This window comes from Hemibagrus wyckioides, linkage group LG13 (assembly GCF_019097595.1).
Source record: "Hemibagrus wyckioides isolate EC202008001 linkage group LG13, SWU_Hwy_1.0, whole genome shotgun sequence".
NCBI lineage: Eukaryota > Metazoa > Chordata > Actinopteri > Siluriformes > Bagridae > Hemibagrus > Hemibagrus wyckioides.
The window spans coordinates 21,481,096-21,505,720 of NC_080722.1; the positions used below are offsets into that span (position 1 = coordinate 21,481,096).

The 24,625-nt window shown below is 36.4% G+C and overlaps 2 protein-coding genes across 2 annotated transcripts; both read right to left on the reverse strand.

Moving 5' to 3' along the window:
• Positions 1 to 202: 202 nt before the first annotated feature.
• Positions 203 to 9,466, reverse strand: LOC131363209 (alpha-tectorin-like). The gene is made up of 13 exons (XM_058405523.1): positions 9,402 to 9,466; positions 8,431 to 8,483; positions 5,757 to 5,813; positions 4,332 to 4,468; positions 3,642 to 3,908; positions 3,254 to 3,352; positions 3,019 to 3,142; positions 2,633 to 2,743; positions 1,835 to 2,019; positions 1,266 to 1,420; positions 854 to 1,096; positions 582 to 744; positions 203 to 490 (listed from the first exon to the last, which is right to left on the reverse strand). Exons 2-13 carry the CDS (start codon positions 8,474 to 8,476, stop codon positions 413 to 415), a joined length of 1,665 nt encoding a protein of 554 aa, XP_058261506.1. The 5' UTR covers positions 8,477 to 8,483; positions 9,402 to 9,466; the 3' UTR covers positions 203 to 412.
• A 3,165-nt stretch (positions 9,467 to 12,631) lies between these two features.
• On the reverse strand, positions 12,632 to 23,526 carry LOC131364004 (alpha-tectorin-like). The gene is made up of 19 exons (XM_058407038.1): positions 23,486 to 23,526; positions 23,317 to 23,364; positions 22,624 to 22,683; positions 21,945 to 21,992; positions 20,944 to 20,991; positions 20,566 to 20,687; positions 17,920 to 18,189; positions 17,689 to 17,790; positions 17,439 to 17,565; positions 17,192 to 17,328; positions 16,733 to 17,005; positions 16,468 to 16,566; positions 16,226 to 16,352; positions 15,654 to 15,764; positions 15,255 to 15,439; positions 13,781 to 13,935; positions 13,255 to 13,497; positions 12,995 to 13,157; positions 12,632 to 12,891 (listed from the first exon to the last, which is right to left on the reverse strand). Exons 3-19 carry the CDS (start codon positions 22,667 to 22,669, stop codon positions 12,814 to 12,816), a joined length of 2,334 nt encoding a protein of 777 aa, XP_058263021.1. The 5' UTR covers positions 22,670 to 22,683; positions 23,317 to 23,364; positions 23,486 to 23,526; the 3' UTR covers positions 12,632 to 12,813.
• Positions 23,527 to 24,625: the final 1,099 nt, after the last annotated feature.

The following is a 24,625-nucleotide window of genomic DNA, read 5'->3' on the forward strand; positions in this document are numbered from 1 at the left end:
ATTTTTTATTAGAAACGACACGATCATTAATCATTAATAAATAATATTGCTACCTAAAGTATAATAATAATAATAATAATAATAATAATAATAATAATAATAATAATAATAATAATAATAATAGTAATAATATTAATAATAATATGAAGAAGAAGAAGAAGAAATGATTGAGAGCTTTATCATTTACTACTAATTTTTTACTGATTTATTTTTATTGATTAGACAGAACAACGAGTACAGCAGTACAGATGACTAGATAAAATGTGTAACTACAAACACCTAAAATTATAACTTAATTTTGATATTACTTGCCATGGTTATTGTAATATTCAAAACCTTGATTAAACATAGAGCAAAGAGAAATAGGAAATAAGAGCCTTGTTACATCACCTGTAAGTTACAGTCAATCATTTCAAAATTGCATGGTAATAGCAGCTGAGTCATAGAAATCTACAGATCGGCGTTTTCTGGAAAGTCTTCCATTGCATGACTGAAAGAGGAATTGAGAGGAATCACAAATGCATAACACAATTGCATGAATTTCCTAATCAGTCTAAAGCATCTTTTATTAGAAAACTTACCTGTGCACAGTTGCCTGACCCCTGCAGACAGAGGTGGACCTGGCAGTGCAGGTAGATTTTGCTAGAGAAACCAGTGAATGTGAACATCCTGAAGGAGAAGCGGCTGGACGTGGAGATGCCGTTCTGCAACACCGCCACTGTGCCATCAGCAGGGTTCGGACACCTAAAGAGATATTTCACATTATCATTTCCTGAAGTCATGGATTAACAGTTTATTTCAGTTAATCACATGAAAAACCTTTGATCACATGTAAAATGAACATTTCTCTTACTCCCTAATGATCAGGTCCCAGCGGACAGAATAGTTCATTTGACTGACAGGTGTGGCCCAGCAATTGTCCAGCACAAGGCCGATATGTTTGCTGTCAAACTGATCCACTTGCACAGCTATATAGACCTGTTGGTTCATTTCTAGGGTCACACTGCCAGAGTATGGAACCAGGAATTGAGAATCAGGATATGGGATCATATGGATCTGGTACGAGCCCTCGGTAGATAGTTCCTTGCTGATAATACTGCGAGAAGAAATAAATTAATTTCACATTTTAATCATCATCATTAACATCATAGTCACCATGGTATATACATCTTTTGTATGTTAAAATACAGCACAAAGTTCCTCACAAAGAGAAAAAAAGGCTAACACTGAAAAGTGTGGTAGTGATGCTGCTGCTAGATTTCTACCTTCCTGAGATTTGGAAAGCCATGGGCATGGAGATGCTCTGGATGAGTGGATACACACAAGAAAAGGCGATGTTAAGCCCGCTAACATGACTGATCACACCCATCCCATCAGTCGTCCCAGCATTGTTCTTAAAGATGATGTGTGTTTCATTATGCTAAAGAAACACAAACAGAAATGACATTTGTTCAGAATTGTTAGTTTGTATGTACAATTTCATCTACTTTAAAAATCTAAATCTAATTGTAAGATCAGCCATACGGTAAAGTGACCTATGTGGATGATGTTTCCCATATTAGTTCTATTCCTAGCCCAAATTCTAAACAATGTTAGTCACATATCGATCAGATGCTACTACCTCAAATTGTATTTTTGCAGATTCAGTGGTATTGTCATCAAATGTTGAATTACCTCTAATAGGCATGACACCACAAGCATGGATTTACATATTATGTGTGGAGGAATTGCACAAAGAGGAATTATACCTAATTACTCCTACTACTAATAAAAATAACAATGAAGACAGTGTATGTAAATTTAAAGTATATATAAAAGAGTCCTGTTTTAGTACCTCCAGAGTTGTGCCACACATGTTAGCATCACTGTCAAATTTGAAGACCAGCCTGTTATTTTGGATCTCCCCTTTGCAGCCTCGGTCATTCAGGTGGAGAACATTTGCAGAATATCCAGCTTCAAAGAGCTGACAGCGAGACAGAGACAGTGATCCAGAACTGCCTGAGCAGGTTTCAATGGCGTCTTAGGGAAAATGGAGTCAACAGTGAGAAAGTAACAACCTGAAATCACCATCCACCATATGAAACATGCTAGTGGTAGCCTTATGTTGAGAGTTAACCTTGGCCTTTTAGTTGCATCTCTGACTAATCCCCTCTTTAGCCTGTCCCTGATTTTGGGTAGATGGCTTCCTCAAGTAGGCAGAATCATGGCTGTGCTATGTTCTTTCCATTGCAGTTTGGAATTTTTTTTGATAAACAAATCCTGATTGATAAATTTCCAGAATTAGCTTTAACAAATTCTAGTTGTATGTGGTTGCCCAGAACTATTTGTGGTCTCTGAAGAGGAATACTTATGCATTCACAACTTTTATGAATGTGTTATGCAACCAAGTTTGTGATTGGTCACTGCAAATGAGGGGTGCCTTAACCATTTTATGAAAATATGGATCACTTCAGCTTCCGCCTGTAGTTATGAATAATTTTTTAATGTATTTATTTTTTTTATTTTATTGTTTTAATCTCACCACCTGCAATCCCGGAGAAGTCATATGCAATGATCTTGGGACAAAATTGTAAGTTTTAAAGGTCTTTGCACAACTCATACAGACAGAGTGACTAGAATTTAAAAAATATACCGTAAGTGTCTGTGTTCAGCATTGTATTGTTCTCCCCACAGCCACACCCATAAGCTCCATTTATCTTTTTACATACTTCATCCCAAGAACAGTTCTGCTTCTGACAGTATGCTACAAAGAGAGACAAGCAAAAAGACAATTATATTACCAACCTCCACCAGCCGCATGTTCATAATATAAACTAACAATCCAGGCTTTAATCACTGAATTCTATAGTAGAACTAGAGAAGGTTTCATATAATTATTCCAGCCTGTTATACATATACATAAAAATAATATAAATAACATTAAAAAGCATGTTATACTGTCAAAATGTTTTTATTTATTTATTTATTTATTTATTTATTTATTTTGAAATCAGCACATTGAGCAAAATGAATATTCACATAAGGCTGGATCAATGACTTGGAAAGCCCAGCGACCGGGAATCTGGACGTTAGTAGATGAAGAGAGGGTAAAGATGTCTTCTTGAATTATATTAGAGATATCATCCACTGCCTTATAGCCAGCCTTAAAGGAGTAGCCAAATAACGAAGTGACTATGATTTATTTTGCATTTCCCTCATGTTCAAAGAATTTTTTCACAAAATTAGGAAATAAAGATGAACATGACCATCTCACCAGCCAGTACTGATCAGTGGAATCAATTTCTCCATAGTTCAGCATGACATAAGAGGCATCTGTACCATTAGAGACCAAAACTGCTTGGAATGTTGCGCTCTTGAAGAAAAAAACAGCAACTTTTTTGAAATCATGAAATTATGTGAGGAACTAATCTGACTATATGCGAAAAAACATGCAAAGGTATATTTCGCAGTTATATTCTGAAACTGCACGTGTCCACTTGAATCAACACACATGACATTAATTCATGTTATGCTATGAACAAGTAATCACATGAAAAAAATGAAGTGTGTAAAATGTGTCATGATTTTTCACGAGTGACATTTATGCAACTTTTCTGTACATAAATATGGGAAATTAATTTTGAACAGTAATCCATTCTCACCCCTGTGTTGTTGATAAACGACATAGTTTGCCATGTGGCTATAAAGAGCCATGTAGCATAAAAATCTTTTCCTGGGAACATAGTATTAATGTCTTGTGTTGCTTGGAACAGAAGAGGACCGCTGGTGACTTCTTTATAGATGACTCTGTCATGGTAGTTTGCTTCAAAGTCAGTCCAGAGTGGAGCAATGATGTCAGTGCCCATATTCAGATCAGGACTGGACTCAGTGAGTGGCTCAGAGAAACTTAGTACACCGTTCTTATTCACCTAGAATACCAATTAATAGAACAAAAGACATCTTGAAATGATGGAAGATGAGAAATTCAACTATTGGTTCTATCTAGTCTTTTCAATTTGCATTAAAGTGGTGACTTATCATAAAAATAAATGGAAAACCACAACACCAAAAAAACAAACGTTTTTCATCACCATGTTTGCTGATACGGCTCTGCTCACTCATGTTATATGCCATCCTTATTTTAAGTCATGAACAGAATTGATACCCAAATAAACAGTTTATTCACACTTTATATACTAAATCTAAATTAGATCTAAATTGATCTAAAACACCTTACATATTTAAAATATATTTACAATATATATTAAAATATATTGAATTGAATTTTACTGATGATCTTTCATAATAGACTATTTGGTAATGTTTTTCTTTTATCCAGGGAGGTTTCTTACATATATTGTGGACTTGTAGGATCCAAAGAAAGGGAATGCCTGTTGAAGTGTTATCTGAGATGAACCTCCATTATTAGCAAAAAGGTCAACTTCTGTTACATCCCAGAATGGATAGAAATGACCAGGAATGTCAAGACCTGAAAAACAGAGTCATATATAACCCTGTTGAAAACTGTGACACACTCCTGTTATAACTCCTTATACCACAGTTTGTTCAATACTGAAAGCTAAATGATGATGATTAATTTTTTTATTCCAGCAGCATTGTTTGTTTTGTATAATCCTTACTATGTTAGCATCGTACTGTATGTAGGTTGTGTTGCATTTTGAATTAGAATGTATGCCACATACTATAAGGTCACTTTCCCATGAGTGCCAATATTTTTGGTATAACAATATGTAGCACCTTTCATATTAGAGACAAGTCCTAATATGCTGATGGACCGTGAGCACTAATGCTTAATTTCCACACTGTTAGAAACCTATTTCTATGTACCCTACTGAAAGATTATGTTTATCATTAATCAAATACATTTACATTGTGACTGCCTCTCAGACATTGTGACTGCCTCTCAGATACAATCAGCTGTGACTGTGGGAATTTCATCAAGATGGCCCAAGGAGATAGGTGTGGGCCAGGTGAAGGCCCATGCAGGAGATGGGTGTGGCCAGACGACACACACAAAGGACATTCAGGAGGTTCTTACAGTTCTGTATTCTTGTATAAAGATCTGCCTCACAGACTTGGGTTAAGATACTTTGAAGACCGACCAGCTAACATCCCAAACTTTTGAGCGGTAGTGTATATTTAAAAATATCATCCCGAATGAAAAAAAAAATTCTCTTGTCGTTGCTTTGTTTGCACCTAGCTGCACACGTTGCACTTTATGTGGCTTGGACAAACTTCTGTCCTAGCTCTGTGTTGTTTTTTGTGTTTGAACTATACGTTGTATGTTTATGTAGCACCAGGTCCTGGAGAAACGTTGTTTCATTTCACTATGTACTGCGTCAGCTATATGTGGTTGAAATGACAATAAAGCTTCTTGAATCTCTTGAATCTCTTTGAATCCTAATCAAACATGTTAAGCGAGGAAAATACAAATGAATGACTCACCTCCACATAATTTCTTGACATTATCCAAAGTTTTTAGCATTCACGTGATTACTTTTTTATGGTATCAGATCCCGTATGCCAAAAGACAATATACAATATATAATGCTCACAGGTTACACCATGTACACACACATTATCGGTTACACTGCACATGGGGGCAATGTTGTTAGTGCTTCATATACTGTAAGAGACCCAGAAAGAGCAGAGATAGAGAAAGAACCATACAGATTAATGATGCATGTTAAGGTGACACTGGCCTCCCTATGACGTGTAGTAAACAGTCGTTAAAATAAACGTGTGAGTGATTTTACCTGGTTGTGATGATTGTACATCCATTGTTTCTGTGGTTTGTCCTGTTGCCACCTCACCTAATGTGAGAGAGGGAGAGAGATTAGATATGATATTAATTCAGCATTTCCTCCCTTTTTTGGAGGATGTCAGCTGTTGTGGCATTTGCTGAGTTCACAGTTTAAGAACGGTACCGATTATGTGTTGTTATGTGCTTTGATTGGTTTATAGGCCATAGGCACTCCCACAAACCACTACTACAGGCTGGACTCCAAGTTGGTGCAGAAAATGCAGTACCAATTCAACGTAATAGTTTTTTTGCACTCTGCCCCAAAAAATAGCATATTTTAGTCAGTATTGTACCTTTCAAAAATGCACATTTATTTATGCAAAGTAGGGTTAATATAATTAAATGTGGGGTAGCATGGTGGCTTAGGGGTGAGCACTGTTTCTTTACAGCAGGAAGGTTCTGGGTTCAAATCCTGGGTTCAAACAGTCAGGGGCCTTTCTGTGTGGAGTTTGCGTGTTCTCCCCGTGCTTGTGCGGGTTTACTCTGGATACTCCGGTTTCCTCCCACAGTCAAAAAAAACCCCTGTACATTAGGTTGATTGTTAATTCTAAATTGCCCATAGGAGTGCGTGTGTGTGGTTGTCTGTCTATATGTGGCCCTGTGATGGACTGGTGACCTGTCCAGGATGTACCCCTGCCTTTCGCCCAATGTGACTACTCCAATTATCCAATCAAAGGATGGCAAATTGCTGATGGAAATTCGAAATCTGATTGGTTAATGCAACAATTTCATTGGCACTTATTTTAAGCTACGGGCGCCTGCACTATTGATTCTGAAGGCCTTAAGGCAGATTTCTTTCACCCTGGCAACACATGATGTCAGACACTGGCTGAAATATGATTGGATAAATACTCTTATCATAAATATACACTACTGGAAGCAGCGCAACCAAGAGAAAGCTATGAAATGTAGAGAATAGACTATTGGGAATAATTTAATACAAATTCATGGAAAAATATATCAAATATATTAAAATGCAAGTCAGTGATTCAGATCACTGCTGTTTAGGCCAGCAGAGAAGGCCTTGCTGGCCCTGATGGATGGATGGATATTTAAATGTAACTAAATTTCCGTACTTATTAAAATCCAAAAATATACTGTCTTTGGATGATATTAGGATTAAAATATTCATTATAATATAAATGACTTTATTTTAGTTCAAGATACTCTTAAGAGAAAGTCTTTATTCATATTGATGTACCATTTATTTACAATTTAACCAAGTAGAAAATATATATTCTTGAAATAATTTTATATAAATACATGTAAATCCAACAATATTTAATTTGGGAACTTTTTCGGTATATACTTGGGAAGTTGTTTTTGTCTTTGGTCTCATCAGACCATAGATACTTTTTCCTAATTCTTGTATAAGTTTCCAACATGTGTTTTGTGAAACTAAAAAAAAAACTTGTCACTCTTCTATAAAGGCATAATTGGCGACTGTCTGGATTATGGTTTTCTTGTTAATTTAATTAAATTAGTTTAATGTAAAGTTCTCATTTGAACTTTATAACTGTCCAGCAGCTTCAGGGTCACTCTTGGCCTTTTTTATATAAATTTTTTCATTCATGATGTATATCTCAATTACTATGTATCCATTTCACTTCCAGGTTGTATCACTGCAAAATGTAGGAAAGCACAATACTTATGCAAAGCACTATATACATAACTTTTATTTGCTATTCATATTTACTATCTCTGACACACATTGAACTCAATGTTAGTGAAATTTATAGGGTTGCCTCCAATGGCAACGGGAAGCCACACCAAGTCTCAGAGAGGAGGGACCGGAACCCATGCAAATGGGTCAGATATCACCAGAGGAGCAGCAGTGCTGCAACCCCCTAACGCTGTGCTTCTATTGTGGAGGACTGGGACACTGTGTTCACCAAGTGTTCCCAGAGCTACCCGCAACAACTAAGGAGGGGGTAAACTTACTGTCACTCCAGTTTGACAATACCTGTGAGACTACGAACTGATCACGTATCCTTTATTGTCACAGCACTGATTGACTCAGGGGTGGCCGCCAACTTAATCACTCAGCACCTCGTGGAGGAGTTCAACCTTCCCACTATCCCATCCACAACCCCTCTACGAGTGACACCCATTGATCAACCGATCAGGGAAGGATACACACCAGACCACCCTACTCACCCTCCAAGTAGGGCTTTTTCATATGGAGAAGCTCATCGTCTATGTCATCCCCTCTCTAAAGAACCCAGTTATCCTCGGCTTCCCTTGGTTGAGACACCACAACCCCTACGTGTCCTGGAAGGAGAGGGAGCTAGTACGCTGGTCTCCGCAGTGTCAAAGAACGTGTTTCCAGGATCCCATTTCATGCCCCTGCCTTGCTACATTATTGGAAAGCCCCACAGGAGGAGGTAAGACAAACATTCCAAGGAAATATGACAATCTTGAGGAAGTGTTCAGCAAGCAGAAGGCCACTCACCTACCCCCCCACAGCCCCTGGGATTATGCCATTGACCTCCTATCTAATGCTATGCCCCCTAAGGGCAGGATTTACCCTCTCTCACTCCCGAAGAATAAAACCATGGTACAATAACCAATCACTTTTGGAAATTCTTAACACTTTTATGCTGGAAGGTTCAGATCTAAAGACTTACTCATAAAGAGCAGGGCAGCAAGACACAGCAGAAGCGGGCACTCCATGTCAAACCTAGCATTAGAAATAAAAGGCATGTACATACAATATTTATTGAGACATACTTTACAAAAGGAAAGTAAATGCATGCAAGTTTAAAACATGTTATTAAGCAGTACTTTTCATATTTAGATATAATATTATCACATTTTCACATATCACATTATAATAGATTTATAAGGGTTTGCATATAATTGTGGTGAGAAGAGTTCTTTTTTTTTTTGAGCACAGCTATTGACAGCTCTTTCAAAAATCCTTAGCCCCTCCATACTTCTGCACACCTAATGTGGCATTATTACTTTAACTATTTATACTGGTTGTGTTGCGTTTGTTTTTTGCTGAGTCCTCGTCGTAATGGTGTGCCTTTTCTGTTCCCGGTATTTTGGTTTGTATTGCTGTTGCTGACTTTTCCCCCCAGTGTTTCCTATGTACATGTCTGTTTTTGTTAAAATAAAGTAAAATACAAACAGTCTATCCCTCCATCTGGGTCTGATCCTGCTCTGTGGAGGCACCCAGTTTCTGACAGGGGAAGGGGAAGGTAAAAAATACAGTTGGTTTATTACAAAAAATGTTAATCCGACGTTCATTTCGTCTTTAGTCCGGTTTATCTTATTCAAATAGTATGATCCTATATAATTGTGAATGAAGAGTACAAAAAAAGCAAAACAAAAAACCCCACACTGCGCTCACATTCGGCTGTAATGAAACTTCCTCTAAGGTTTTGGTGTGATGGGCTGTTGAACTTGGGCTGTGTTTTTAATGCAGACTACAAAGCACTTCTACATATGACCATCTACTAAATACATTAAATGTATATTCTATTTTCTTACATCTAACTCTTTCAAACAATCTTACTGTAGTTTCATAGAAAACATTACATTACCTTACATTTTCCTCCAGAAATAGTTCATTTAAAAATAATGTATGGCTTACCAGGCTGCAGACTGCTTGTGTTGTGTTGAAAGAGAACCGTCGCAGCTGTCTACATGAGAAGTCTGTCACTGGGTCTCTACAAAGACACTATAACAGGAAATAAACTTAAAAAATGCAACTGACAAATACTGTTTCTATTTCATGTCAGGAAAATACTTTCTGTTTTAATAATAGGCGTTCTCTTCTGACAAAAGACATTCAATCTTTCAGTTAGATAAGGAATACTTGAACTCTGACTCATAAATGTATGAACAATTAGCTGTAAGAGTTGTGAGTGAAGTTTTAAGTTACAGTTACAGTTATTACATTTAGAATAGCAGCAGATATTTTTTTTAAACAAAAGGATTTGTTTTGAGGAAGATTTAGAAAAAGAAAAATTCACATGCTCAAAAGTAACTGGACAATTGAGAAATAAGCAGTTTCATGGCCAGATGTGGCCGTCACTATTTCATGACAAATTAAGGGAATGCTTCATGCTGTGTGTCTATGCTATGTACTGAAAAGGTGTTGAAAACTGTTGCCTAGTTATGCACACTGTCATTGTAAACTCCTTATAGAATTAATTCAAGTCAATTTTTATATAGCACTTTTAACAATGGATTTGGTCTCAAAGCAGCTTTACAGAAATATAGAACAATATAATCAATATAGAATAAAAACTATTTTTGATTTGTCCTAATATCTATCTCGAACATTGATCCCTAATGACTAAGCCAGAGACAATGCTGGTAAGGAAAAACTCCCTGAGATGATATGAGGAAGAAACATTGAGAGGAACCAGGCTCAGAAGGGAACCCATCTTCAGTTGGGTGACACTGGACATTAAATGATGTAAATGTACATAGTGTCCTTCCAGCAGTTTATGGTCCATCAGTGGGCTATATTGCAAAAGTTTCCACAGATCCATAATTCAAAAAATCTACCATAAATAGAGGAACATTCAGGTACCTTTCGGATACTCATTTCAACGTGCTACAATTTGGGACAAACTAATTCAAATTCTCTGATACTATTTTGAACAGATTGTAGGTGATTTGGGTTGCAGCATAATTGCTGAATATGGTAAGTCTTTATTATGGGAAACTCACTATATGTGGTCCAAAGAGGTGTCAGTGTGTTAGTGGTTTGCAATACAACATTTGACACTGAAATTAGTCAGTTGGGTGGTGACAATAGCAGCGAAAATAGTGAGCCACAGCAAGTTAGTCTGGTTTGACAACTGCATATTTTAGTTTTAGTTCCTGCTATGAAAAACTATAGATTTAAAAATTCTGCTGACTGAAATCTGATGATGGTGTGTAGTTTATGTTTTCTCAATAGTTTATGTTTTCTCAAATTGGTGAACCATTGTGTTCAGAACATCCCACTTCAATCCCAGAATGAATAGGCATTGCCAAACTGCCAAATAGCAAATCACACTACAATCCCACAAGAACAGAGGTTGCCAAATTGTTGGACCATAATGTTGAAAACATCCCATTACAGTACCATAAAGAAAAGTTGAGACCAAAGTCTCACCATATTTTACCATAACTCCATAAGGAAGAGAGGTTTCCAAGTTGTGAGAATATAATTTTTAAAACACAAAATCCCACTACAATCCCACAAAAACAGAGGTTGTCAAATTATTGTACCATAGTAGTTACCAAATTGTACAATAATAGATGTTACCAAGTTGTGCGACCAGTGTTCTCCACACCACATTCTACTACACTCCTATAAAGAATACAGGCTGCAAAGGTGTGAGACCATTGTTCTACACACCAAATTCTTCTACAATCCCATAAAGAATAGAGGTTGTCAAATTGTTAGACCATAGTGTTGAAAACATCTCACTGCAATAATGAAAGAAGAAAGGTTCTTTATGGTGTTTCGGTCTACTCCCAGAAGTTAATTTGTACTTATTTGTATCCCTCAAATTACTTTAAAATATACCTGAAAAGGGGGTAAGATACTGAAGCTGTGGCCTTGAACCTATTTGGAACAATACCTACTAGTCTAATTCTTGAAGTCTAACCACTTCAACTGCTCTTTAAAACCACTAGTGTGACTCTCAGGTGGATGCATTGACAGACAATCTGAATACTTAACGCTGCCACCATCATGTGAGAATTAAAAAGTCTGCATTTCACAACGCACAATGGTAAACCGAATAACCTAATGTTTGCCCCTGTTGTTGTGACTAGAAAAATGCATGAGCTGGAGTGAGGACTCTTGTTTGACACTTGGTTTTCCAAAGGAATTAAAAGTGGAAAACAAAGCACCCAACTGACAAGCAAATAAATTAGCTACAGTAGTTTGCCAGCTAACTAAATACTATCTTAATACAACAACAAACACTCCTCTAAGACAAGGCACAGGAGCTCACAGCTGACTGTTTGCCAAATGTATGTGGCACTTTACTGACTCCTTCGCTGGTACACTTCACTGTACCTATTTTACAACACATTATGCAATTAAACTGTAGTGGTCTACTTGAGGCCCCGAAAGGACAAATGTAACCCTGTTTTCTCTACTGCTCTCACTAGTTGTTGATGACAGATTCATCAGCTTAAATGAGTGTAGTACCCCTTAGTAATTTAATCAAATTTAAAGGGAAAGAATATTTCACTGAAATAACAATAAGATCTAAGTCAACAGGTAAGTTTAATACTCAAATTGTGTTTATTGTATTATATCATTAAGATCCATTTGCTGTAATGTCTATTGTTTGTATTTTGTACTGTATTAAAGTTACAAATCAGTTATTTCACTATAGTCAGTTGTTGAGTGTGTATGTGTGTCCTTTTTTCTCTATCACCTCCCTTAGCTCTCTTCTATTTGGCCCAAAATCTTAATGTGAATATTTGTGTTAAACTCCTTGAATTAATGCTGAAAGTCTATACTTTAGTCACATCCTGATTGCTTCATTTCAAATCCACTGTTGTGGTGTACCGAGGCAAAAATATAAACAATTGTGTCAATGTCTGAAAAATTATGCACACAGCTGTATATCTAAAATGGCAAATTAGCCTAAAGAGCTTCCATTATGTGTCACCTTAAATGCAGGTTTTTATGTTCATTTTGATTAACACAATATTTACCAAAAAACAAATGAAGAGTTCATTTGCAAAAACCGATAAACCCATATTTACAAAAAATGAACTGACTGTCGTTCGTTATTCTCCACGTATAGCACAATCTGACTGAAAAAAAAAGAAGTATAAATGAAGTAATAACCACAATAAAAATAAAATGCTTGTGAGATTTATTATCACAGATCATTAGAATGATAGAAATGATATAGTTTCATATGAATAGTTTCATTATAACATCACTTTCCTTTGTAATGATTATTTTTTAATGCAAAGCAAAATTAAATCTAGAATGAACAGAAAAAGAAAATACAATTTTAGAATCGACTCTAAACAAATCAGAATTCCATGGTAATTGCAGCTGAGTCGTAGAAATCTGCAGATCGTCGTCTTCTGGCAAGTTGTCTATCACATGGCTGAGAGAGGAAATGAGATGTGGCATGAATTAACAAATATATTTTCAACACAAATTCATGGATTTCCTAATTATACTAAAGTGTCTTTTGTTGAAAAACATACCAAAGCACAGTTGCCTGATCCCTGCACACAGAGGTGGACCTGGCAGTGAAGGTAGATGCTGTTAGCGAAGCCAGTGAAAGTGAACATCCTGAAGGAGAAGTAGCTGAATGTTGAGACGCCATTCTGCAACACTTCCACTGTGCTATCAGCAGGGTTTGGACACCTAGAGAGAGAGTGAGAAAGAAGAGTCAGAAATCTTCTTACATCCTTTAAAGGATATGAATTTGAATTTACATAGGCATCCTCCTTTTTCCTCTTACTCATTAGTGATCAGGTCCCAGCGGATGTTGTAGTCCATCTGGTTGACTGGTGTAGCCCAGCAATTGTCCAGAACAAGAGCAATCTGACTGCTGTCAAACTTATCCACTTGCACAGATATATAGAGCTGTTGGTTCATTTCTAGGGTCACATTGCCAGAGAATGGATTTTGGAATGTAAGATCGGGATATGCGATCATGCTGATTTGATATGTGCCCTCAGTAGACAGTTCCTTGCTGATTGTACTGTGAAGAAAAAAAAAAAACTGTATATGTGACAAAGATAGAAAATACAGAAGATGCAAAACAAAATTCCAAGAAAAATCATTCCAAAAATAATAATAATGAAACAACAAATTTTTAATCAAAACAGTAATATTTAATCGGTTACAGCAGAGAAATTTACCTATAGTAAAAAAAAAACAACCTATAAATTAGTATAAAAACTAACTTAACAAATGCGACAAATACATACAATAGTCAACAAAACATTGAAAATGTTGGTTTGACAATGCTTCTAGATTTATACCTTCCTGTGGCTTGAAAGGCCATGGGCATGGAGATACTCTGGATGAGTGGATACACACAGGAAAAGGCAATGTTTAGCCCTCCAACATGGCTGATCACACCCATACCATCAGTTGTTCCAGCACTGTTCTTGAAGATGATGTGTGTCTCGTTGTGCTAAAAAAAACACAAACAGAAATTACAGAAAATAAATCTATGGGAACTTTTTCATTATTGAGTTTCTGTGTTCTGTAATCTGTAATTGATTTGAATCTAATATTAAGACCAGCCAGTGAACTGATTTGGTACATGATTTTCCAGGTTCTACAATTGTGCTGAAACCTGAGAGTGGTATGAGACTCCAACATAGAAACTTCTTTGCTCAGCAAGATGATGTTGCTCGTCCTCAAACTGTTGGTACAGAGTGGGTCTGGTGTCACTCAACAAAGCCATCTACTCAACGGCATACCCTACTGCTCTCTCTCAACACATAATGAACCTCCTTTGCCTTAGGACCATGGCAATACCTGAACATTGGTCTGGATCACTAATATGCCTCAGGCTTTGCTTGATTAATTTAGAATGTACTACTACTGTCTCTTTACTGTAAGTTCAGTAGCCAGCTGGTTCTTTCTTCAAATCAAAAACAATATGAAATCTGTATACTCTCTTCCATCACATACCCGTGCTACAGTACAAAGCATGTGGTGCTATAAAAATTTCTCGACAGCAGGTTCCATAACAGCAAGAAAGAAGATTTCCAATCCTCAGTTATACATTTTGGAATGAATCAGCTTGAGCATACCTTGTCTTTCAGAATTCACCAAGCTAACATGTGCAGGATATTATAAGTGAACAGGGGTGCAACGATCTGACAATTTGGTTTGATGCATTGGACTGATGCATCATCAAAATTCGTGATTTAATGGCAAGCCTAACCCAGACTCTAAACAAATATGATCAAATAGTGGTCAAATGCTGCTAGGTTAAATTGCATTGTATTGTATCGAATTTAGGGAACCAATCATTGCATTTTGAATAGAAATCAGATGCACACACTGTATGAGTAAAGCCTCCTCAATACATTATATTGTGTGTGAAATCCACCCAAGCAAGCATATATTATCGTCACACATACATTATAGCACAGTGGAATTCTTTATCCCAGCTGAAGGGGTTAGGGTCCGAGAGCAGGGGCGGCTATGATGCCGCGCCCCCGGAAGGAGGGGGGCAGGGGGTAGTGCGCCTTGCTCAATTGCCCAATGTGTGGCAACTTGGCGGTGTTGGGGTTTGAACTCTGACCTTCTGATCAATAGTCCAGACTTTTAACCACTTGAGCCACCACTGCCCCTCAACAATGTCTTAATCAAGAGGCACATCGAATATAAACAACAGACGTCCAAAAATTTCATATATTACATACATATATCAAATCTATGGATAAGTAATATATGTATGTAAATTGACAGGGATGTTAAAAAGTGCAGGTTTTGTACCTCCAGAATTGTGCCACACATTTTGACATTACTGTCAAAGTTGAACACCAGCCTGTCATACTGGACCAACCCTCTGCAGCTTGGGTCATTAAGATGGAGAACATCTGAAGGATATCCAGCCTCAAAGAGCTGACAGCGAGACAGAGACAGTGATCCAGAACTGCCTGAACATGTTTCCATGGCATCTGAAAATGTAGCCAAAAATCACAAATCTGTGAAATCAATTCCAGGAAATATCACATTAGCATTCTGGCTTAAAGCAGGGGAAACCAATTTACTTTTGAAACTGTATTGTATTTGCAAAATTAGCAAACATTATCAACTAAACATCTATTTAATTTATAAAATTGCTTTTTTGAGAAATAAATAAAGTCATATGGTTGGAGATTAAAAATATACCGTAAGTTTCTGGGTTAGGCCTTGGACTGGATTCCCCACAGGCACAGCCATAAGCTCCATTTATCTGCGTACAAACTTCACCCCAAGCACAGTTCAAGAACTGACAGATTGCTACAAAGAAAGACAAACAAAGACATAATCACTAAACAGTTATATTACCAAACTCCCATTACTAACTAATTAACCAGACACATTAAGGAGTTAAACATGATGGGGTCTGTTTATATAGAAAAATGCCCTGAAGATTGAACTCAACATTTCTTTACCATTGACTATTACAAAGCAGTGACACTGACAATGAAAAAAATGCTAATTAAAAGTCTTGTTATCAAAAATTATACTTGTTAAACATAAGTATGTGTGTTAAGCAATTTATTATTAGACATGAAATATGAGTCATTGTTAATGAGTTGTATGATGCTATGGAACTGAAATAGAAATGGAACTACAAGATGTATGCAAAAGAAATCTACATTTAAAACAAATCACTAGCTTATTACTACTGCTATAAAACCTAGTGTGAGTATTAGCACATAAATCAAAAATAAATAATGAACAAAAAGAATGTTTACATGAGACTGGATCGGTGACTTGGAAAACCCAGCATCCGGGAATCTGGACATTACTAGATGAAGAGAGGTTAAAAGTGTCTTCTTCTGGAATGAAACTGGATCTGCCATCCACTGCCTCATAACCAGCCTTTGAGGAGGAGACAAACAACAAATTAACTATGATTTATTTTGTATTTCCCTCAAATTAAAACAACTTGCAGTATGTTACAACATTAGAAAAAAGATTAACACAGTTCTCTTACCAGCCAGGACTGATCAGTAGAATCAATTTCTCCGTAGTTCAGCATGACATAGGAGGTATCCGCGGCATTAGAAACCAAGACAGCTTGGAATGTCGCGTTCTTAAAAAAGTTTTTAAAGGTTCAACAAATTATTAACATTAAAAACTTAAAAATTTCAAAGGTGTTCATGCAAGTGAAATGTGATTACATGTGAAAAAACCTAAAATTGCCTTTCAACAAACAAAAATACGAATGAATTTCATTTTGAACAGTAATCCATTCTCACCCCTGTGCTGTTGGCAAATGGCATCATTTGCCAAGTGGCTATAAAGAGCCATGTAGCATAGAAAGGATTCTCTGGGAACATCATGTTAATGTCTTGTGTCGCTCGGAACAGAAGAGGACCACTAGTGACTTCCTGATAGATGACTCTTGAACTGTAGTCGATTTCAAAATCAGTCCAGAGTGCTGCAATTAGGTCAGTGCTAATATTTATATTATTATCAGGACTGGTCTCGCCAAGTGGCTCAGAGAAACTGAGTACACCGTTCTTATTTACCTAAAATAGAAAAAAAGAGAAAAAAAAAAAAAGAAAAACAAATTTGGATGTTAATGTATTTTTCAATTTAGAAATACATTTTTTCTTTTAAAGTACTGTTCTATGATCACAGATTTATTTTAAACAACCAAAATTTAATATCCTTTTTATTTAATTTTATCTAATTTTTTCAGATAGGTTTCTTACATATATTGTGTACTCGTAGGATCCGAAGAATTGGAATGGCTGCTGAAGTGTTATCTGAGAGGAACTTCCATTATTAAGAAAAAAATTAACTTCGTTTCCATACCAGAATGGATAGAAATGAGGAGGAGCAGGGGGACCTGTGCAATAAAGCAAGATGAGTATCATATAACCTTGCTTACTTAAACTTATGTAAGTTAAACAGTAACAATACAAGATTACAAGTAAAAAAAGAGAAGTAAATAATGACCTAAAGGTCTGAAGGGACCTTGAAAAGCCCAGCGACCAGGGAAATTGATGTTACTAGCTGAAGATAGCTCAGAGGAATCGTTTACTGAAATGGTGATAAAATCACTGTTTTCCATTTCATAGCCAGCCTAGACAGACAAATAATAATTTTTCCATTAAATACATCCCATACCCCATATGAGAAATATCTGTCAGGAATGAATTTGTTCACATTATTTTTGGCTATAATGTGTTGATATAAAAGCTCTTACCAGCCAGTAAGGGGAAGGAATAGAAGGAATGACCCCATAGTTCATCAGGATAAAAGCGAAGCCTTCAGCATTCGACACCAAGACGACTTGAAGTGACGCAGCCTGAGTAGATTTTGAGTCTTTTAGATATTTAAACAATAGTTTACTATAATTTTGTGTAACTGTTTTTCATGGTTAAGCCACATTAAAACATTTTAAATCTTAAGCTGAATCATTTGCTTTAACTCTTACCCCAACAGTGATTTCAAGTGGTACATTTTCCCAAGTGGACACAAAAACCCAGGAAGCAGAAAAGTTCAAACTGGGCTCTATGTCATAAATCACATTTGTAGCTTCATCTATAAGAGGCCCGCTTGTGGCCTGCTCGTAGGTCCATCTTCCTCCTTCGTCAGCATCAAGATCAGTCCACAGTGGAGCAATGATGTCTTTGCCAAGTTGTGGATTGGGTAATTCATCATCAACCACTGGAACGTTGAAAGCCACATAACCATCCATACTCAGCTGAGAATAAAAAGATATGAAGTATTTATCAACTTACAGGGAACACAGAAAATACAACTAAAATTTGGGTAGCAGTTTGTTTGAAGCATATCTGTGTAGTGACTTTTTAACACATTCGTAAGCATTTTAAAAAGTAATGTTGGGATAAAATTTATGAAACAACTGTCACAGGCACGCCGGACCCAACCCCTCACCAGCGCCCTCACTCTCCCGAGTATTGAGTTAGATCACCTGCACCTCTTCAGTTAATTACCTCCACTCACCTATTTAAGAGCACTTCTTCACTTCATCCCTGTCTGGTCTCGTTTAGACATCGACTCCATATCACGCTGATATTTGTTAGCCTTAGCGCTACAGCTTCCGCTATTTCCCGCATTGCCCCAAATACTACCATCTCCTCCTCCACGATCGCTGCTCATCCCTACTCTCCTCTCCTCTGTGCACGGCATCATCTCCCTCCAGCTCCGGTTCTCAGTCTCCGCAGACAAGCTGAGTAATCCCCTCTCTCCCTTTTTCCACCAGTTTTCTGTTGTTAATAAACATACCCCTTCCGGGGTTTAACTACTCCAGTGCCTGTTCTCCTCTGGTGTTTTCTGACAACAACATGTTAAAAGATACTCCTGAGATCCGAATATAGATCGGATAAGCGGTACAGACAATGAAATAAAAAAAATGTTAAAAGATAAAGATAAGATTTCTATGACTTTGTCTTTAGGTGGAAGAAAAAAGAAAAAAACAAGAAATAATCAATATGTGCTTACCCATTAAGATGTTCATAGTACACACAGTATTTATATATATACTGAACAAAATTATAAACGCAACACTTTTGTTTTTGCCCTCATTTTTCATGAGCTGAACTCAAAGATCTAAGACTTTTTCTATGTACACAAAAGGCCTATTTCTCTCAAATATTGTTCACAATTCTGTCTAAAGAAGCGTGCAATTGGAATGATGACTGCAGGAATGTCCACCAGAGCTGTTGCCCGTGAATTGAACGTTCATTTCTCTACCATAAGCCGTCTCCAAAGGCGTTTCAGAGAATTTGGCAGTACATCCAACCGGCCTCACAACCGCAGACCACACCAGCCCAGGACCTCCACATCCAGCATCTTCACCTCCAAGATCGTCTGAGACCAGCCACCCGGACAGCTGCTGCAACAATCGGTTTGCATAACCAAAGAATTTCTGCACAAACTGTCAGAAACCATCTCAGGGAAGCTCATCTGCATGCTCGTCGTCCTCATCGGGGTCTCGACCTGACTGCAGTTCGTCGTCGTAACCGACTTGAATGGGCAAATGCTCACATTCGATGGCATCTGGCACTTTGGAGAGGTGTTCTCTTCACGGATGAATCCCGGTTTTCACTGTAAAGGGCAGATGGCAGACAGTGTGTATGGCGTCGTATGGGTGAGCGGTTTGCTGATGTCAACATTGTGGATCGAGTGGTCCATGCTGGCGGTGGGGTTATGGTATGGGCAGGCGTATGTTATGGACAATGAACACAGGTGCATTTTATTGATGACATTTTGAATGCACAGAGATACCGTGACGAGATCCTGAGGCCCATTGTTGTGCCATTCATCCACGACCATCACCTCATGTTGCAGCATGACAATGCACGGCCCCATGTTGCAAGGATCTGTACACAATTCCTGGAAGCTGAAAACATCCCAGTTCTTGCATGGCCAGCAAACTCACCGGACATGTCACCCATTGAGCATGTTTGGGATGCTCTGGATCGGCGTATACGACAGCGTGTTCCAGTTCCTGCCAATATCCAGTAACTTCGCACAGCCATTGAAGAGGAGTGGACCAACATTCCACAGGCCACAATCAACAACCTGATCAACTCTATGTGAAGGAAATGTGTTGCACTGTGTGAGGCAAATGGTGGTCACACCAGATACTGACTAGTTTTCGGACCTACCACCCCTACCACCACACGGACCTACCACCTACCATATAATATGATATATATCATTGGTGGGCCATGTATTTCACACCTAGGCCTTCACTGGTGTCCTTAATTAATCCACGTCTATACCATCATTATGATGATGAAATATGATTGGATAAATACTCTTAAGAAAAGCTATGAAATGTACAGAATAGACTATTGGGAATAATTTAATACACGTTCATGGAAAAATATATTAAATATATTAACATGCAAGTCAGTGATTCAGATCACTGCTGTTTAGGCCAGCAGAGAAGGCCTTGCTGGCCCTGACAGCCCACCACTGATATATACATATATCATATTTTAAAAATGGCATGCTAAGAAATTAAGAATCGTTGGTAAATAAATAACTAAACATACAGATTTTTCCGACTGAAAATGTTTCTCAACTGATTTCCTGTTTTCATACTTACATAGAGCCGAGAATATGTTTTTCCAGCGTATATGAATGGTTGCTGAAGCTGAATTGTTTCATAATCTCCATCACTGAGAGAAAGCTCAACTGCATCAGGTCCAACTTGAAAAAAAGGTGGATCTAGAAAAAATCATAATAATTCATAATTCATCATAATTCTAGGTATACATATTTGCCCATCAGTGACTAACACTGGGATTCTATGTCCTGCCAGAGCAAAGACAAAAATACTTTTTACTACATTACTGTATGCCACATACTGTTGTTATAGTGAGAGTGTATTAAACCATAACAATATGTGCTCTATGGAATGTTTTTATAAAATTTTATTTACTGCTAAGGCAAGTTAGTTCACACATTTCTAGTCAAACCTTACGTGGCATTATTACTGGTGGTTCTACACTTTGTCCTGTTTCCATGCTACCTATTAGAGAGTGAGAGTGAGAGCGAGAGAGAGAGAGATGGAGGAAAGCAAACAATGAATATTTCATATCAATATTAATTCACCTTTTTCCAGCTCTGTGAAGCCCAGGGGACAAGTCACTCATGTCACATGCATTGATTGCTTCTGTTGTTACTTGTCACTGTGGTCTAGTTCATATCTACAATAATTGGTATATAATATATACTTTAATGCTAACAATTTAAGGAAATTAAATAATGCATTGTTTTTTTTATTGTGGATTTAGTGATTTAATTTTCATTTAAATTTGGTTAATCAAACAGTAAATAATCTCTAAAAGCAGGTAAGAACTAAAGTGGGGAACTATAGAAACACATGCACCTGATCAAATTTTTAGTGAAATGACTTAATCTTATTATATTTATATAATCTTTACTATTTAGGAATCTTTCATAGTGTGTGGTACGTGATTTGCCATGTTGGACGAGCAGGAAGAGAAGAGAAAAACCACAATGTTTCTTTGCCACAAAAATCAGTCGGATCTAATATGTTGAATGTTGAATATGTTGTATATGTTGTATACTCCCACAATGGACATATTTCACCAAACCAATGTGGAAATGTCTGTTTACAGCAAAGTTTGGGTTAGCTACATAAATGCATAGATGAGAAAACAGTCACTGCATAAAACATTCAAAAGCCTCACAACCTAAGTGTGATATTTTCAGTTAGGTCAGGTTGCTGGATAGCAACATTCATTAACGTGGATACTGTCTGTCAAACTGTGTTGGTATTGGGGTGTTGTATGAATTGTAGATATATCTCAAAAGTCATGATATCCGCAACAATCAACATATACATACAAATACATTTTTGCTTCACTTCTCAAATATACAAATTAGGTACAACACAGTTAAGCTCTGGCTATATTGTTATGGATGGACAAAATACATGTTTATGTTGTTAAAATCTACCTGGAACTGTTGTTGGTAATTCTGTGCTTTGTCCTGTTGCCACACTGCCTAATATTAAAGAGAGAGAGAGAGATTAATATTGTTTGACCACTAATTTATCACTGATGGAACATATCACATATCCCTAATACATAATATACATAATATTTCAATATTTTCAACGATGGTCACGTTTTATTAATAGATAGATAGATAGATAGATAGATAGATAGATAGATAGATAGATAGATAGATAGATAGATAGATAGATTTAATAATAATTAAATATTAATTATAAAGGAACTTAACATGTACATTCACCATCCACTTTATTAAGAACACCTTTACATCTTTTGACTGTAACTGTGGCAGGGTTGAGATGAGATGGTCTGAGTATTTTAGAAACATGTTTACATTTCTAGCAAATTGTGGTAAACCATTCATGCTGAGTATCTTTTTTTTGTGAGTAAAAACCAAGGCATGAACACCACGCAAAGACCTGTGTCATCACATCCAGATACAGTATATGCAGATATTTGTGATTCAGTAATGCATATTCTTTGGACGTGTTTTACTGTTTTTTGATACAGAAACATACAGTGGTATCTATAAACAACAGATTATATATAAAAGTACATTATTACAAATTATTATTATTGTGTTTTAAACACATTTCTATTGTGAGGATCTAATGACTTACTCATAAAGAGCAGCATTGCCAGACACAACAGAAATGGATACTCCATGAGGAACAGATAATCTGAGGTTGGAAAAAGAGACATTGAGACACATTTATTTCGTAATCATACACAACACATCAACCACTTTATTACAAAACCTGTACACCTGATCATTTAAGCGTTCATCTAATCAGTCAACCATGTGGCAACAGCACAATGAATAAAACTTTGCAGACACAGTTGAAGAGCTTCTATCTATCTATCTATCTATCTATCTATCTATCTATCTATCTATCTATCTATCTATCTATCTATCTATCTATCTATCTATCTATTTTTTTCATTGCATTCTCAAGATGAAAATTAAGCCTTACTTTAATTAAATATTTTATATTTTAAATAATATATTTTCTTTCTTTCTTTCTTTCTTTCTTTCTTTCTTTCTTTCTTTCTTTCTTTCTTTCTTTCTTTCTTTCTTCATTTCTTTCTTATTGAATTTATAACAAGCTGGAACAAAGGCAAGTATAAATAATTGGCAATTATCTTGATTATATTAAATAATGAGACATCTATCTATCTATCTATCTATCTATCTATCTATCTATCTATCTATCTATCTATCTATCTATCTATCTATCTATCTATCTATCTATCTATCTATCTATCTATCTATCTATCTATCTATCTATCTATCTAAAAAGCTAAAATCTTACCAGGGTGTAGATTCTTGTATTGTGTCCAGAGAGTGCCAGTGCAGCTGTCTATATGAGGTGAGGACATTGCTTAAAAAAACAAAGCTTTAATGCAGCTGACAAACAAGTCTTTCCTGACGAAAGGAAAAATCCTTTTTCTTTGTTAATGAATACTTGAATTTTGACTCACCACGTGTAGGTTGTGTTGGTTGTAAAATAGAAACAAGTAGTCCTATTATACAATAAAATTTATAATTAGTCTTAGTTATGACTTTTACAGAAATTATATAAGAGCAACTTAATATAACAGAAAACAAGCATGATCTAATCACTCATCAGTTACTAATGCTAAATATTTCAACACATTAACTGAAATAATTTGTTATATTAAAACAAATGTTGTTATCTTAAAATAAATGTTATTCTAAGAAAATTACTTTTTTATCATGGCTGAGAGGCTGTGCCTCCTAATTGTTGATTATAATTAAGGTAACTATGAAGAAGTACACACATTATGCATGCAGGTGATTTCAAGTAGTACTTCGGAAAGTTCTGTAGGAAAGGTTGTCACACCCAGACAAAAATGAAACAGTACAGTACATCCATTTGCACAGAGATTAATACTAAACAGCTAAAAATAAAACACCTCAAGTGTGATAAAAGGGTACTGAATCATAACCTAATCCTTTAAAGGTTCGTGTAAAAAAATAGAAAAAGAAAGCAGCAGAAGTATTGTTTAAAGTTTAAACAACTATGACAGCACAATGTATAATGTGGCATAGAAAACCAGTTTGAAAAACTGCATTCCAGCACTGAATGCTAGTTTGCATTGCCATAAGCCTTTAGTCTTTTTATAGTCTTGACTTCAATGTCTTTTCACAACATCCTCTCTTCAGAAAGAAAAAAATTTACTGAAAAACAGGCTAGTAAGTTCTCAGACAAATGCAGCCAAATATTTTTACTGTGAGGAACATGCCTTATAAAAAACAAAAAACTTTCTCGAAATATATGTAATGCTATGGAACTCCCAGAAAAATAAGAATTCTATCTAGATAACACAGGTAGTGAAGGTCAGCTGAAAAACTGCTTACTACGGACTGAAAAACTACGGACCCATTACAATAAAAAAAAACAGAACAGCTGTTATAAATCTTTTAGAAATCAGAATCCGGAACCTAGAGACCTGAGAAGAACCAGGTTGCAGTAATATAAGAAATGTATTAAGTGCACATAAAAGAAAGTGATTTACAATAATGGTCTGATCATTGATCATCTTTAGAAACACAATATGATAAACTATATTGCCAAAAGGTTTGGGACACCCCTCCAA